The 13,205-nt window shown below is 44.1% G+C and overlaps 1 protein-coding gene across 6 annotated transcripts in view; it reads left to right on the top strand.

Moving 5' to 3' along the window:
- The window catches only part of SLC25A19 (solute carrier family 25 member 19), a 306,920-nt gene that overhangs the window by 175,597 nt on the left and 118,118 nt on the right, over positions 1-13,205 (top strand). For all 6 annotated transcript variants that reach the window (XM_086930769.1, XM_086930767.1, XM_086930766.1 and 3 more), the window contains one exon: positions 1,223-1,378. In XM_086930769.1, the coding sequence (XP_086786895.1) occupies positions 1,223-1,378 (156 nt within the window). The remainder of the gene's footprint in view (positions 1-1,222; positions 1,379-13,205) is intronic.

The raw sequence follows: 13,205 nt of genomic DNA, 5'->3' as shown, positions 1-13,205 counted from the left end.
CCCGTCCGTAACGTAGGAACTGCGCATCGTACTTGACTGGCCGGAAGTAGCAGTGTTTAGGTTGCCGTGCAGCGCAAATTGAGGGTTTCCAGGTCGGGCTCAGACGGAAATTGATGATGGAGTCTGAGCGTGTGGATCGGTCGGGAATTTGGCACTTTTCCGCATCGTACTTCCTCGGCCGTAAGGTAAGGCTACTGACACGTCTCGGAGGGCTGACCGACCGAGATCGGAATCAACCCCTAAGTGTAAGATAAAAAAACTTAACTTTGCATCATCCGGGAATCCTATCTATAACTAGAGTGGCATATTTTTTGTGCGTGTCCATCCGTGCGCTTGGGAACTATCACAGAGGATTATGGTAGTATGAAAGTAAGTTTAGGGCTGAGGTCAGTTAGTGCTTGAGCTTTCCCATAAACTAACTTCCAGATAGGTCTGATTCCTCAAAGTGATTTGTGAGGACTTTGTATCTGAGTGAACAGACCACACCATTTGGTGTAGCTAACTGTTGCCCAACATATCCCAAAACAACATTTAACAGACAGTCTTAATGGGAAGATCTGCCATTGACCGTGGGCAGGTAAAACCCGAGTTGGTATATCCTGGTCCACTTAAGTTCACCAGTCTGTGGTTCTGCTCTAAGCTAAAACAATTTGGCCCATTGATTCAAGAATTCACCATTGGAATCACCAGGGATTTCTTAAACTGGTTAAAAGTATGCAACAGCAGCAGGTTACACAAGTCTAGTTTGACATCGAAGCCTGGCATCTAAGCTGCAGGAGAAACTCAGAATGTCCTGGTGCTAGAATTCGGATGCACAGTGTGCTACCGTAAATCACACTTTTCTCTTGTGGTGACCAGGAGCCATAAAGATTAATTTAGGTTCTTCTGCATGGCACAGTAACTGTCCAGTGGGAAAACATACAGTTAGCGAACCCATCTCCATTGCCAGCTTCTTAAGCCAGCCAGCGCTGAGGCAATCAGTCGTGGCCCAAGTCAGGAAAACGCCCTGCTCAACAGCAAAAAGTCTGTGAATCCTGCTGGCTGCCAAAATTAGGGCCTTTATCTGAGTTAGTTTTAATCTTCCTAGAATAGCTGCTCTCGAAAGTCAAATGAAAACTGACTCCTGATGGCTTGGACCACAAGTTCTAGCATGAATGTGTAGGCACTCTGCAAAATCTGTTTTATCTTTATTTTTCTCACATTGTAACTGTTTTCCTTCCAGCTTCAGATTGAGCAGTTGTCTGGCCGAAACCCTGTTGCCAAATATCATGGAATCCTGCAAGCGACCAGTGTGATCCTGAAAGAGGAAGGTCTACCTGGATTTTGGAAAGGACACATCCCTGCTCAGCTTCTCTGGGTCAGCTTTGGAGCCGTCCAGGTGCGTCATGGCTACTTAAAGATGACTCCTAATTCCTACTACTCTTTGTCATTCTTAATGTGTGGGTACCTTGTCACCACGAGGCTAGACCATAAACTGTCTCCAAAAGCTACAATGTGTTCTTTGCTATGAAAAGACAAGCATTTGGAATGCAATAGGTCTCGCATTTACGCAAGTTTGAGCTATTGACATTGCAAATAACAATGCCTTTTATTTTTGTTTTCGTTTTTAAAACATAAATAAAAGGCAGTGTCAATGCCAATAGCTTAAACTTGCGTAAATGTGACACCTCTTGCATTGCAAATGCTTGTTGATTAATGTGTGTGGTGGGGGGGGGGGGGGGGGGGGGGGGGGGGGGCTGGCGTGGCTTTCCACAACCTTAACGGTTTTTAAGGCATAAAGTCGTTGATTTTGAAAGCATACTTCACCGAATAAACTTGGATATTGCCACATGTTGACAGTAAAGGCAGAGAGTAAAATTACCTAATCCCCGTTAGTCCCAGCACCCCCGATGCGGAGGTGGGGCATCCTGTTAAACCCAACAATCCCACAGTATACTTTTCACTTGCTAAAACGAGTCCCCTCTTCAATACAAAGCCAACAGACACAATACCTTGGCTGGATGTTTTCTAAACTCCCCTCTCTCTTATCTTCCCCCAAATATTGTCATGCACAGTACATGTTACACACATGAATTGTATAATCAGATCAACCAACGGTCCCACCTGCCAGCCACTGGAAAAGAAACAGGAGATAGGTGAAGAAATGGAAGCTGAAAGGTCCTAGATTGTTAACTGTTTCAGCAGTTTCCAAATAACCGCGTTCACCCAACACCCCCGCCTGCGCCCATTGCTCACTTTGGCGCGTGAACTGGGAAGAAATTGCACTTTTATTTGCCATGTATGGCATTGCTTTGAGACAGAAGGTGGCCTGTGGACATTAAAGCATTAATCCTACCTTTGTGCCTCTCCGGCAGGCAGATGATAAACATGGTACCCACTGCAGTGAGGAGTTTCGTGAGTGTGGACTTGGCGCCGGCCCTGCACATGTCACAGTGTATGCTGCGGCTACTGCCATAGCACAGGGATGCAGGGCTTCTTAAATAAATCAAAGTGCGCGCTGAGAATAAAACAAGTACTGGCAACGGCGGAAAACTAGGAAGTGTTGCTGGACGGCCTGCCGTCCTCTCCGCCGAAAGCGGGAGTAGCCCAGAGGTGTCAGCCAATGACTGAAGGAGGGCCCTGCGTGGGAGACCCCTAGCCCAGTGCCCATGTTATAGCAGTCTCAAGACTAACAAAACAAGGAACATCGCTCAGCAGCAGAATACGGAAGAAAAGCGTGCAGTTATATTTTCAAGTGAACACAGGGTTTATTATTAATGTAGCACAATAGCGCTCAAAGGACTCCCATAATTACGGCACTAACTGCTCACAGGGTTTATTATTAATGTAGCACAATAGTGCTCAAAGGACTTCCATAATTACGGCACTAACTGCTGATTAGATACAAAATATTTTGATCTGCAGCTTCAGTGGTCGGGATTTTTCCTGGAGAATGCGTCATTTATTTACTACAGAATGTTTACAGCGTAAAACAGGTTGCTTGGTTCCTTAGTTACACCAAACGCTATAGCCTCACCACCAATCCGACAGCCGGATTATAGTGTCCATTTTAGTCGCTTACGTCGCTGCCTGGGATAGGTTTAGGTACTCGTGAGAGGGCGGGCTGCAGAGATCTAATCAGATGTTTATTAGCTTCAAGCCTTTAGAGCCTGGCTTGGGATTGGCTAGATGCATCTCTGCAGGTTGTTCATTGGCTCAAGGGTCCGGCGCACTACCACGGGGTCTAGTACTGCATCTCAAGTGGGCGTTTAACAATGCTTACTCTTTTGAAGGCGCATGCCCGGGCCTACAAGCCTCGGTTGAACCTGACCCTTGCGCTACATGCAGCCTGAGCGCACGTTTAGCCCCGTGAATCCATGCGGCCAGTGGGCACACAGTGCAAGCTCTGCCCCGCAGCGCCTTCCCTGACGCTATCCACTGCCGTTGAGGAGGATCCTCTCCCCGCAGACTGGGTGAGTGGGGGATTCTCAATTTGTGCGGACCCGCTCCAACGATGGGCTGAAAGTTAAACTGCATGCTGGTTTGCCTGAGGGACAGGAGATCTGCGCGGGCCAAAAGTTAAATTGAATATTGGTTTGCCTTTTGGGACGGGAGATGTGCTCGGTCTGAAAGTGAAACTGCATGCTGATTTGCCTGCGGGACAGTAGATGTGCGCGTGCCTGTACGTGCGCGTCCACAGACCCCAATCGCCATGCGTGCCCCCGGTTTGTTGCCGCATCAGAGGCAAGTCGATAACAATAAGTCTCGCTGGCGACAGCGCTTTGCGCTGCGTCGCCAGATGCGAGACCTAAAAAACGGTGAAACTAACATGTCCTACTGATTATGCTAGCAGGAACACTGCTGTAGATATGAAACTATAGAGAAAATCTTTAGACTCCTAAATCTCTGAGTAGCTTACGTGACAAAAAGGGACTCTAGATCGATTAAATGATGACAGTGGAATTTAAAACCACCCTTCTGAAGGTTAAATTTAAGTTTCACACAAAAAGTGCTGTATGCACTATAGCCAGAATGAGCTGACTGTGCTACTGACTGTTGAAAAAAGAATAGTAAGTAGGCAACTGCTAAGTCTAATATTCAAGGTATCAGAAACTGAATGTAATGCCCCTCTACAAGCCTATTTATGAGGGGAAAAGATTTTTCCAGTCAACAAGAGTCCGAACAGAAATGTTTCTTGTGAGAAGTTGGTCTAGTATATGATGTTCACTGTTCTAGTGAGCACCTTGCACCAGTCCAAACAACCCTTATGGTGATGGGTGTAAAGTCAACCTTATAGACCACCTATCCTAGAGATAGCATGGACAAAGCAGTCTTAGGCTAAACTCAAGAGGGCATGTGAAGCCAGCTGTTTTACCATATGCAATCCCTTTAGTACCAAATGAAAGGACACCACACAGGATATATCTTCAAAATATATATGTATTTATTTCTAAAGAAATCCCCTGAACTCTTTATGAGCACAGAAGCACAAGCGCATAACAAGTAACTTAATATAACATACAAAAGTTGCACAATTATGGATAGGGCCGGGTGGCCCACTAAACCATATATTAAAAAAGTGGTATAAGTACCACTTCACGAACAATGGTAAGGCCTAGGGCCTTGGGAATCGCTGGGGCTACACTGGACTAACAAGGGTTAGGGAGCAGGAGGCCCACGGGATGCGTGTGCAGAGTCTAAAGGCACACAAGTGCACTCATAGAAGTCAATGGGTGCGTAAAAATAGAAAGTTAAAGGTTTGGGAGTCTTCCGACTGGACTAGAACTTAACCACTTGAAACTAGGACACTAGGAGTGTAAACCTTCACAGGAGCACCGTAGTACTCTCGTTACCTAACCCACAGGAAGAGGGTGCATAGGTCCCAAAGTGTGTCGGGTTTCGTCGTGGAGATCTATGGAACCTTAGAGAAAAGATGCTGCAGACGGCCAGAAGAGGAGAGTCCGGGTGGATCCAAGGGTGGATCGAAGATGTAGAGGACCTGAAAGCAGAGGGGACAGAGTCTGTGTCACTAGCCAGTGACCAGGATGGAACCAGGTGATGTCGCGTTGCAATCAGGTGCTGATGGGATGCTTGTCTCTGCAGCCACGTGGACCAGGAGGCCTCAACGACATCCAGGAGGCAGGCACGAACTGTCCCACGAAGGCTCTCGCTGTCGGCGGTGTCGGCTTAAAGATTGGAGTCAACAAGCTTTGGCAAAGGCAACCCACACAGGAATCGATGTAGGCTTCTTACCCAGACCAGCAAGGTCTGAGGGGCTGCTTCTTTTGAGGGAAGCAAGGGCCAGTCTGGAGCAACCAGACCAGTGGTGTAGTTTCACAGAATTGTCGCCAAGATGGCCACTAGCCAACGGGCATGTGACCGGGCAGATGCGTCGAGCAGGAAAATGCAAAAGTGCCCCACGCAGAACTCGTGGATGGTGCAGGGCTGATCTTTGGTGCACATGCTGCTCGAGTCTGTGGCTTCTCAATCCTCAATGCACAGCTTTGAGGAGGCCTCGGGGCTGCACAGTTAGCAGGTCGCAGACTTTTCAAGATGGCCGGTCCCACGTCTCTCATCGCTTCCACAGGTCTCAGCTTTGCAGGGACTGTGGATCCGGTTCTTGTCAGGCTCTGGGCTCGGGCTCTGGAGGGAGGCGGCGGCAAAGCAAGTCGTTGATCGCTGGATGGTGCCTGCTTGTGCAGGGTGGTCACTCCTTGACCACAAAGGAGGTTCTTCAGTCGTCTTCTTCCAAAGTAGAGTGATGAAGGTCCAGAGTTTTGTTTCAAAGTTTCAGTCAGGATAATCTAAAGTCCTGTGGCTCCTACCTATATACGAATCCTAGGGGCTGGATTACCTGCTAGGTCCCTCCTATGGGTGGGACCAGGGAAGGGGGTGGTTACACCCCTTTCCCTTTGTCCAGTTTCGCGCCAGAGCTGGGGCTGGAGTGCCCCAGCACCGGTTTGAACTGGCCTATGCTTGGGACACCTTGTGTGCCCCAGGGAGTGTCTCAATCCTTTCTGTCCTCCCTGTCCCAATACACAAAGTCCTGTCTGGGGTGGTGCTAGCACCTCCCAAGGCAGGAAACCTATTGTCCAAGCCTCCCTCGCTGGAAGGACTCCCAGCAGCAGGAGGTCAGTCTTGTGTCTGTGGCAGCAGCATCCATTTTGTGATGCTGAGGCTCTGGTTAACTTTAACCGGGAATAGTAGGAACAACATGTATTCTCCCTCTAGAAGGGTGGAATGCTACCTGCGTCGCCAGGACTGGCGAGGGGATAGTATTCCAATTCGTATGACACCTTACTCGACATGTTTTGATAAAGCCAAACCATAGTTAGCATTTAACCGGGAGGTTCATAATGCACTTAAGAGTATATGGTATGGCAATATCCTAGAACAGCTATAAGGACATGGTTCCCGAAAGCTGCAGACAGGCTCAGCTCTTGCTAGAGCACCATCTCACATAAAAGCAAGCACTCTGCCTCCAGAATTGCTAAGGCCTGCCATAGGAGTGACTTATAAGTGTATATGTGTCTAGATATAAGGTTAGATATAGGTATACTATATATAAAGCAAAGGGTGATTACACCACCTTGCCCCAGCTGAGTGATCAGCCAGTTGTGTCAATTTGGGTGGCCAGCCAGGGGTGGCATAATACATGCTGCAGCCTCCGGTAGGCCTTGGATGCACCTATGCCCTGGGTACCTATAGTACACTGTACAGGAACTCATAAGGTGACTCAGTATCCAATTGGAGGTGTACCTAGGGTACATGGAGTCCATTTTAAAGAGAGCAGATAGCCTGGGGCTCTGATAGCAGGATCCCATGCCAACTAAGTCGAAAACCAGCTAAACACTATGCAAAAAATCTGGGGTAACCATATGCAGGTATCCACCTTCCTACATTTCTTTTCTTATAGTTCTCATGCTTGTATCATGAAATTAGGCATCAAGCCAGGGCAATTCACATTGTTCGATATATAGGAGCACATTTGCAGACCTTACAACTTTTATTTGATCCAATCTAGAATGTGAAAAAATTGCACCATTTTCTTTATTTATTTTGTAAGTTTCAGCAGCTCTACTGTACAGGAATTGAGTAGCTATGGGAACATTCATCGAGTATTCATTTCATCAGGCTAAAACAGCATTATGTCCAATTTCTCTGAGCTTGAGGCTTACAAAGAGATGTGTTAATAGTTGTAAAAAAAGATGTCTGACAATCTCGATGGCAAAATTGTGCACTTGATGATGAATCTAAAGTAGTGATATTAGCACAAGCAGCAGAGCTTTACACTGAGTTATTCTATAACACAAGCAACCACCCTTTTGTGGATCATATATATAAGAATGCCAAGAAAAATCCTTTATGTTTAGGCCTCTGACTTCTTGACACCTCTTATAATGTATGGCTCAAGAATACAAAGTGCAGAATCTTATAGGTCACGGCCAAGTCTTACCGTAGAAACTAACCACTTTCAATACCTTTAATGAACTGTGTTATTCATTTAAATGTATTAGACACACTTATCACCATGAGACACCTCTTTATTTTTAGACAGTTACATCCACTCCAAAACACAATCTAGGGATTTCCCGTTTGGTTTCCGCTAATCAATGTAATACGACTGTCTTAAGGTCCATTGCTGAACCAGGAAACTCATCTGTGGCTCATTTTCATGATATTGGAGCTATAACCCAGCCAAACCAAAAATTACTCACACTCTGTGGCGTCAATAACATTGATCAAAACCAAGACTGCAACAAGTGCACATTGATCATACCACAGAACTGGAATGCCTCTCTTCCAGCAACCTGCCAAGGAGACCAGTCGTACAAGTCAAATGATCAAGGTTAATGTACAGGTAGGTATAGTATAAGTTCCTGCAGTTGCTGTTACCAAGCTGAAAGTCTCTTCTCTAAAACTCCTTTATCTTAAATAAGCTTCAAAAGAATTGGCAGTCGAAAAATGTTTTGATGAGCATACTTGGTGTAGGCATACTGCTGAGTTACATGAAAAGAAAGACAGTGATGACATGACAAACATTCAGGCAAGGTGGTCTGCTTTCCACTCTGATCGGAATGAAGGGAAGTCACCCAGGTCATCCACAAAAACACTCTTCTCCACTTATAGCAACAGAATTCCAGGTAACTTGCTATGGAATGTCATTCCATGGATGTTATTAGAAATTAAATATCTATTTTGAATTCAGGACATTTACTTGGAATTACAGGTGGTAAAACACTCTACACTTGTACTAATATAGGTAATATACGAACTAGATGTAGCAAGGAATGTGGATGAGTTCATGAGGCCAACCACAGCGGCTTAAAACAAATCATGCATTCACCATGATAATAATCCTAGCAACCTACAAAGGTATATGGATAAAGTCTATAACCTGGCAGCTGCCATAAATGAAGTGGGTAATTGACGTTCAGAGAGAGGTAAAGATCTAATGATTGTAAATATTGCTGAGATTATGGACGAGCCTTTTGTTCATTCCATGAAGTCAATAAAAAGAGTTGGGGAAACATTTGCACAACTTCTTGTTTGGGTGAAAGACTCTTAAAATTTGACAAGCCCACAGACCTGGCTATCTTGAGAAAAGGTTTTGTTGAATCGTAAATCAAAAACCTCAAGATCTCAATAGCAGTAAAATCACTTACATAGGACATAACTATTACAATAGTTTTTCACGGTCTTAATTTTCTACTCTCTTTGTTAGATAATGGTTCATTGAATTTTAAAGCATAGTCTGACCTACTTAATTGTCTTCAGAACTTGTTTTTTGTAGAAGACTTACATGGTAATATACATCATGATTCTGGTGTCGATATAAAGGTACTCTTTGGACCTGCCATTGTCCGTGTGATTACCTCAGACAACACCAATACATTTCTGGACTATTTAGTAGCTGCAGTGTGCACCAAACAGATGTCTTCTTTGATGTCTAGAAAGCAGATTGCCGACCACCTTCAGTTCAGTCTCAAAGTGGTAAAGAATCTTTTAGACGATTTACGCCAGCGAAAATACTGCCAAAAAATTGCATTAATTCCTATGAGAATATCAAAATGAAAATGAGGTTTTTGACCCACTGGCTATTTAGATATTAGCAGCAACATATGATAAAGTTGTAGTTACACCAAAGAGAAGAATACGATGTTCATAATCTGATACTGCAACCCCAACAATGTGACGGGAATCCTGCACCCGTTAAGAAGCTGAAAAAATTATTTATTCATGCTGCGAATGGCATTGCTGAAGATAGTAAGAGCATTCTCATACACAATCTAGATACTTATGTTTGTGTAGACATTACTTTTTGCAGAGAGTCTAATCCGAGAAAACACGGGTTGCATCCCATGCAGAAAAGTATTTTCTTAATCTAGACAATAGCGGTATGAATTAGGATTTAGGAATTAACTGATGCTTAGCCCTCTCTACACTCCCTAACACTACAATTTTCAGAAGGAGGCACAATAAGTTGTAGGGCAGTTTGGACAGAGAAACAGGGATTTGGATGATAGTCTCCCAACTTTGAATGTCCTCCAATAGCATGTTCTCTGAGAAGCCAACCAGGCATGACATATTTGACTTGGCCTTCAGACCTAGACAGCCTTAGCTATGGCAACCATGATGGATCATTTGGCCACCTGCAGGGTCACAAGAGTTAATTAGGGCAAGCGTAAAAGTGGATGTACTTTGCTATACAAAGCCTCCTTTGCAGTGATCTATGTTTATGAGGTGGCTATAAGTGTGACGATTTTTAATTTTATGAATATAATGTTTGGAGAAAAACCATATGTTGCAGTTTTAAAACCTTTAATTCTAACCAATTTCATCACTTTACCCAAAACTAAAGCTTACCAGAGACAGAAAGTAACTAGCATTGGCATAGCCAATAGGTCCCGATTTTGGGATCTCATAAGTATTTACTTATGCAGCACAATATCCTTGGTGCAACAACATTAACTGTTACATGGTTAAACACTATAAGGCCCCAAAGGCGAGCCCTCTTGGCTACGCTAATGCTTGTTGTTAATTAAAAGGACAAGCAGTGCTATCAGGCTCTGGTTGCCACTTAGAGGTAGAGAGAGGTGTGTAGAGCGAGGTGGGTAGAGCAAGGTGGGTAGAGCGAGGTGGGTAGAGCGAGGTGGGTTGGACGAGGTGGGTTGGGCGAGGAGGGTAGAGCGAGGTGGGTAGAGCGAGGTGGCGAGAGAGAGGTGTAGAGAGAGGAAGAGGTAGAGAAGTAGTGAGAGAGAGGTAAGCTACACATGTTCAAACTTCACATGGGGGTACATTATATCTCAAATGTCTGTGATGCATTTTGTGTCATACTTTGTTGATTTTTTCCAATTAAATGGTTCATTTTTTGATGCACTGAGTTAAGCTGAATGCAGTTTGGACTACATAATATGTGCCTGTGTACCTTCATGAACACAGACAGCCAACATTACACATTATTCATATATCTAACAATATCAACGGCGATTTCACTGTCTCTGTCCATAAGGATCGCACTTTTAAAGTTGCTAAAAATTGTAAGTAAGATCTTCTGGGAATTTATTCTGATTATGTAGTGGTAAACAGTGAAAATGTACAATAAATCGTTCTGAGCAGCCCCTCTGTAAATGGCCTTGGCCGTCTCCGGTCTAAAAAGCTCGTAAAAGGTGTTTTAATGGCGCTGTATCGAATGCACTCTTGGAGGCAGAGGAACTTGAGCGCCTGAGTGGTTTTAAAATAAACCTGTCCGGTGCCTGTTATGCACCGAGGTACCTTACAGCGTTTCTTGAGCTGGGGCCGGCGTCCATTGCGAACTGCTTCTACGATGTCAAGAGTGGTGCAGGAACGTTGTGGTTCTGTCTTAAATACAGCTTGGAAGAACAGTTTTGCTTTCTGGCCCAAGGTTGTGTATAATGAAGGCTGAGTTTCTAGTTTCGAACATGCGGCCAGCTCCCTGTTTTTGTAGTATTAACTGTTCATGGAGTTTGAAACAAGACTACCATCTCTAACAACCAATCTGCCCTGTGTGCGCTGTCTGTCCCTTAGAAGACATGCATAAAGGAGGGCGGTGTCGACAACCGGGTGAATATTTGCCAGAGGTGGGAAGGGTCAGACCCATTCCCCCAGGTTCCATGCCTATTGTAGCCCTGATATTGTGGAACAAACAGAGCTTTGTTATAAAAACACAGAGCGAGACACTGTGAATAGACACGGCAGGCCGCCACATTTCCTATGACAGATTGTAATGTAGGTAAAAGGTGAACGGTATTTAGCTATTTTATGTACAGGTGGATAGTCCACTAAAGATTCGAGGTAACCTGATGCTTTTCTTTTACCGCTATACTAAAGTGATTTATTAAAATGTTCATATCAATCAGTCATTCATTGGCATTTGTAAATCGCGAGTGCAGCTGCCTCCACAGAGGCCTCACGGTGCTCAAAGGCATAGAGCTCAAAGTAATTTCAAGTTTCGAGACAAAATGTTAGCCCCTGAGGCAAGAGCACATAGGATGAAACAGATTGGTGTTGTGTGAGGAGGGGTGGGGGGGAGTGCACGCGCGCTAAGCAGCAGCAGCTGATTGCTCTTTTTCAAAGAACAACCTTGTGCTTGTGGCGCGCCGCTGTGCACTCCCGCAAGATGTATGCCGCCAAAAGCATGAGTATGTGCTTGGAAAAAGAGCTGTACGACTGCTAAAGGTCTCCTATGCAGCGCATACGCACTTCGTAGGGGAGACCTAAAAAAGGAAGTGATATTAACTCTGTAGATAACATGGTGTCCATTTCGTGAAATGAACAATAAGATGTGTTTGAAAATTGAGCTTATGTCATTTCAGTGTGTAACACAGTAAGGTAATGGGCTTATCGTGTTAAATGTCTGTTTTTCAATTTCATTAAGAATTTACACGCTACATCGGAATTCTGTAAAATTAAATTGTGTTCTTCGTTTTTCACTGAGACTTGACTACTGAATACATTAAAATAGAAGTGAAATCTGTCCAGGTGAGTTATGAGTGGATAAACTAAATTGGGGAGCCATTTTCAAGATCAGCGGGTCTTGGTGATTTGGTCTAGTACCTACAATGTTTCAAATTGCAATTTGTAAAACATGTGCTCCCAATGAGTCATCAGTTGCATCCCCTATGGCACTCAAACAAGGTTCCTTCACATAAGGACTCCACAGTTCAATGAGTTTACAAAATAAAGTTTTGTTTTTATTCTTCAATATTCATTCGTGAAATTTTTCAATCATTTCATGTTTGTCGAGTGATTCATTTCATAATGACCCAACATTCATGTCCGCTCCAATGCATTTTGGGTTTAACATAGCCCTTCCTCAGGGAGCATCACTGCAAACATAAGATTTAACCATTGTAAATAACATAAAGTAACATGTCATCATAACAAGCATAATATCCCATGAACGGTGAATGGTAAAATAACACTGCATGGTGCCAAAGTGACAAGTGTTCCTGAAAAGTGCACAGGTGGTCGGCGCAATTCAAAAATTGGTGGGCACTTACGTCGGGTTAATAACGTGGAATTCTCGGGTACCTAAGAATACGAAAGCATGAAAAAAAACGAATCAAGAAAATGTTCAACCGCTATCAGAGCATAAGGTAAATACGGGCGGTCCGAGAAGTCTCTTACCGAATAAGTTAATCCATTTGGTTTCGAGTGCTGCAAGACCCCGGGTTGGCGATCGCGTGAATAGAAAGCGGACGCGTGTTCTGTATTAAGGTCTTCCGCATCACGTGGTGTCAACAGCATCACGTGGTACGGAGCTAGAAAGAAATCAACAAAAGACTATGCGAACGTCAAACGCAAAAGAAAATGAAACTCAGGGTGAAATGAAGCTAATAAAAATGATCACAACTGGATGAAGAGAAATATAAAATGTATACAGAATAGAGTGATGATAAAAATGATAAATAAATATAAACGGAAACGGAACCCGAAAAATGTAGGCTATAAAGGTGTGTAAGAAGGCAGATAAGGGATATTATATGTAGATGGACAAAATTAAATATGTAGATGGGCAAAATGTGCAGTCAGTTAGTGATGCGCTCAACCCACAGAGTCAAACCGCTATTAAGGACAGGGAACAAGGGCCCGTAGGGCTACCACAACTTAGTAAATATGTACATCAATACATGAATAAATCATAAATAACAGACAAGTTCAATCCGGTCATTGAGACCGTGTCGTTTGGTAGAGTTCAGTTT

Source organism: Lissotriton vulgaris, chromosome 7 (genome assembly GCF_964263255.1).
Source record: "Lissotriton vulgaris chromosome 7, aLisVul1.2, whole genome shotgun sequence".
In the NCBI taxonomy this organism is placed as follows: Eukaryota; Metazoa; Chordata; class Amphibia; order Caudata; family Salamandridae; genus Lissotriton; species Lissotriton vulgaris.
This window is presented reverse-complemented; position numbering and strand designations above follow the sequence as displayed.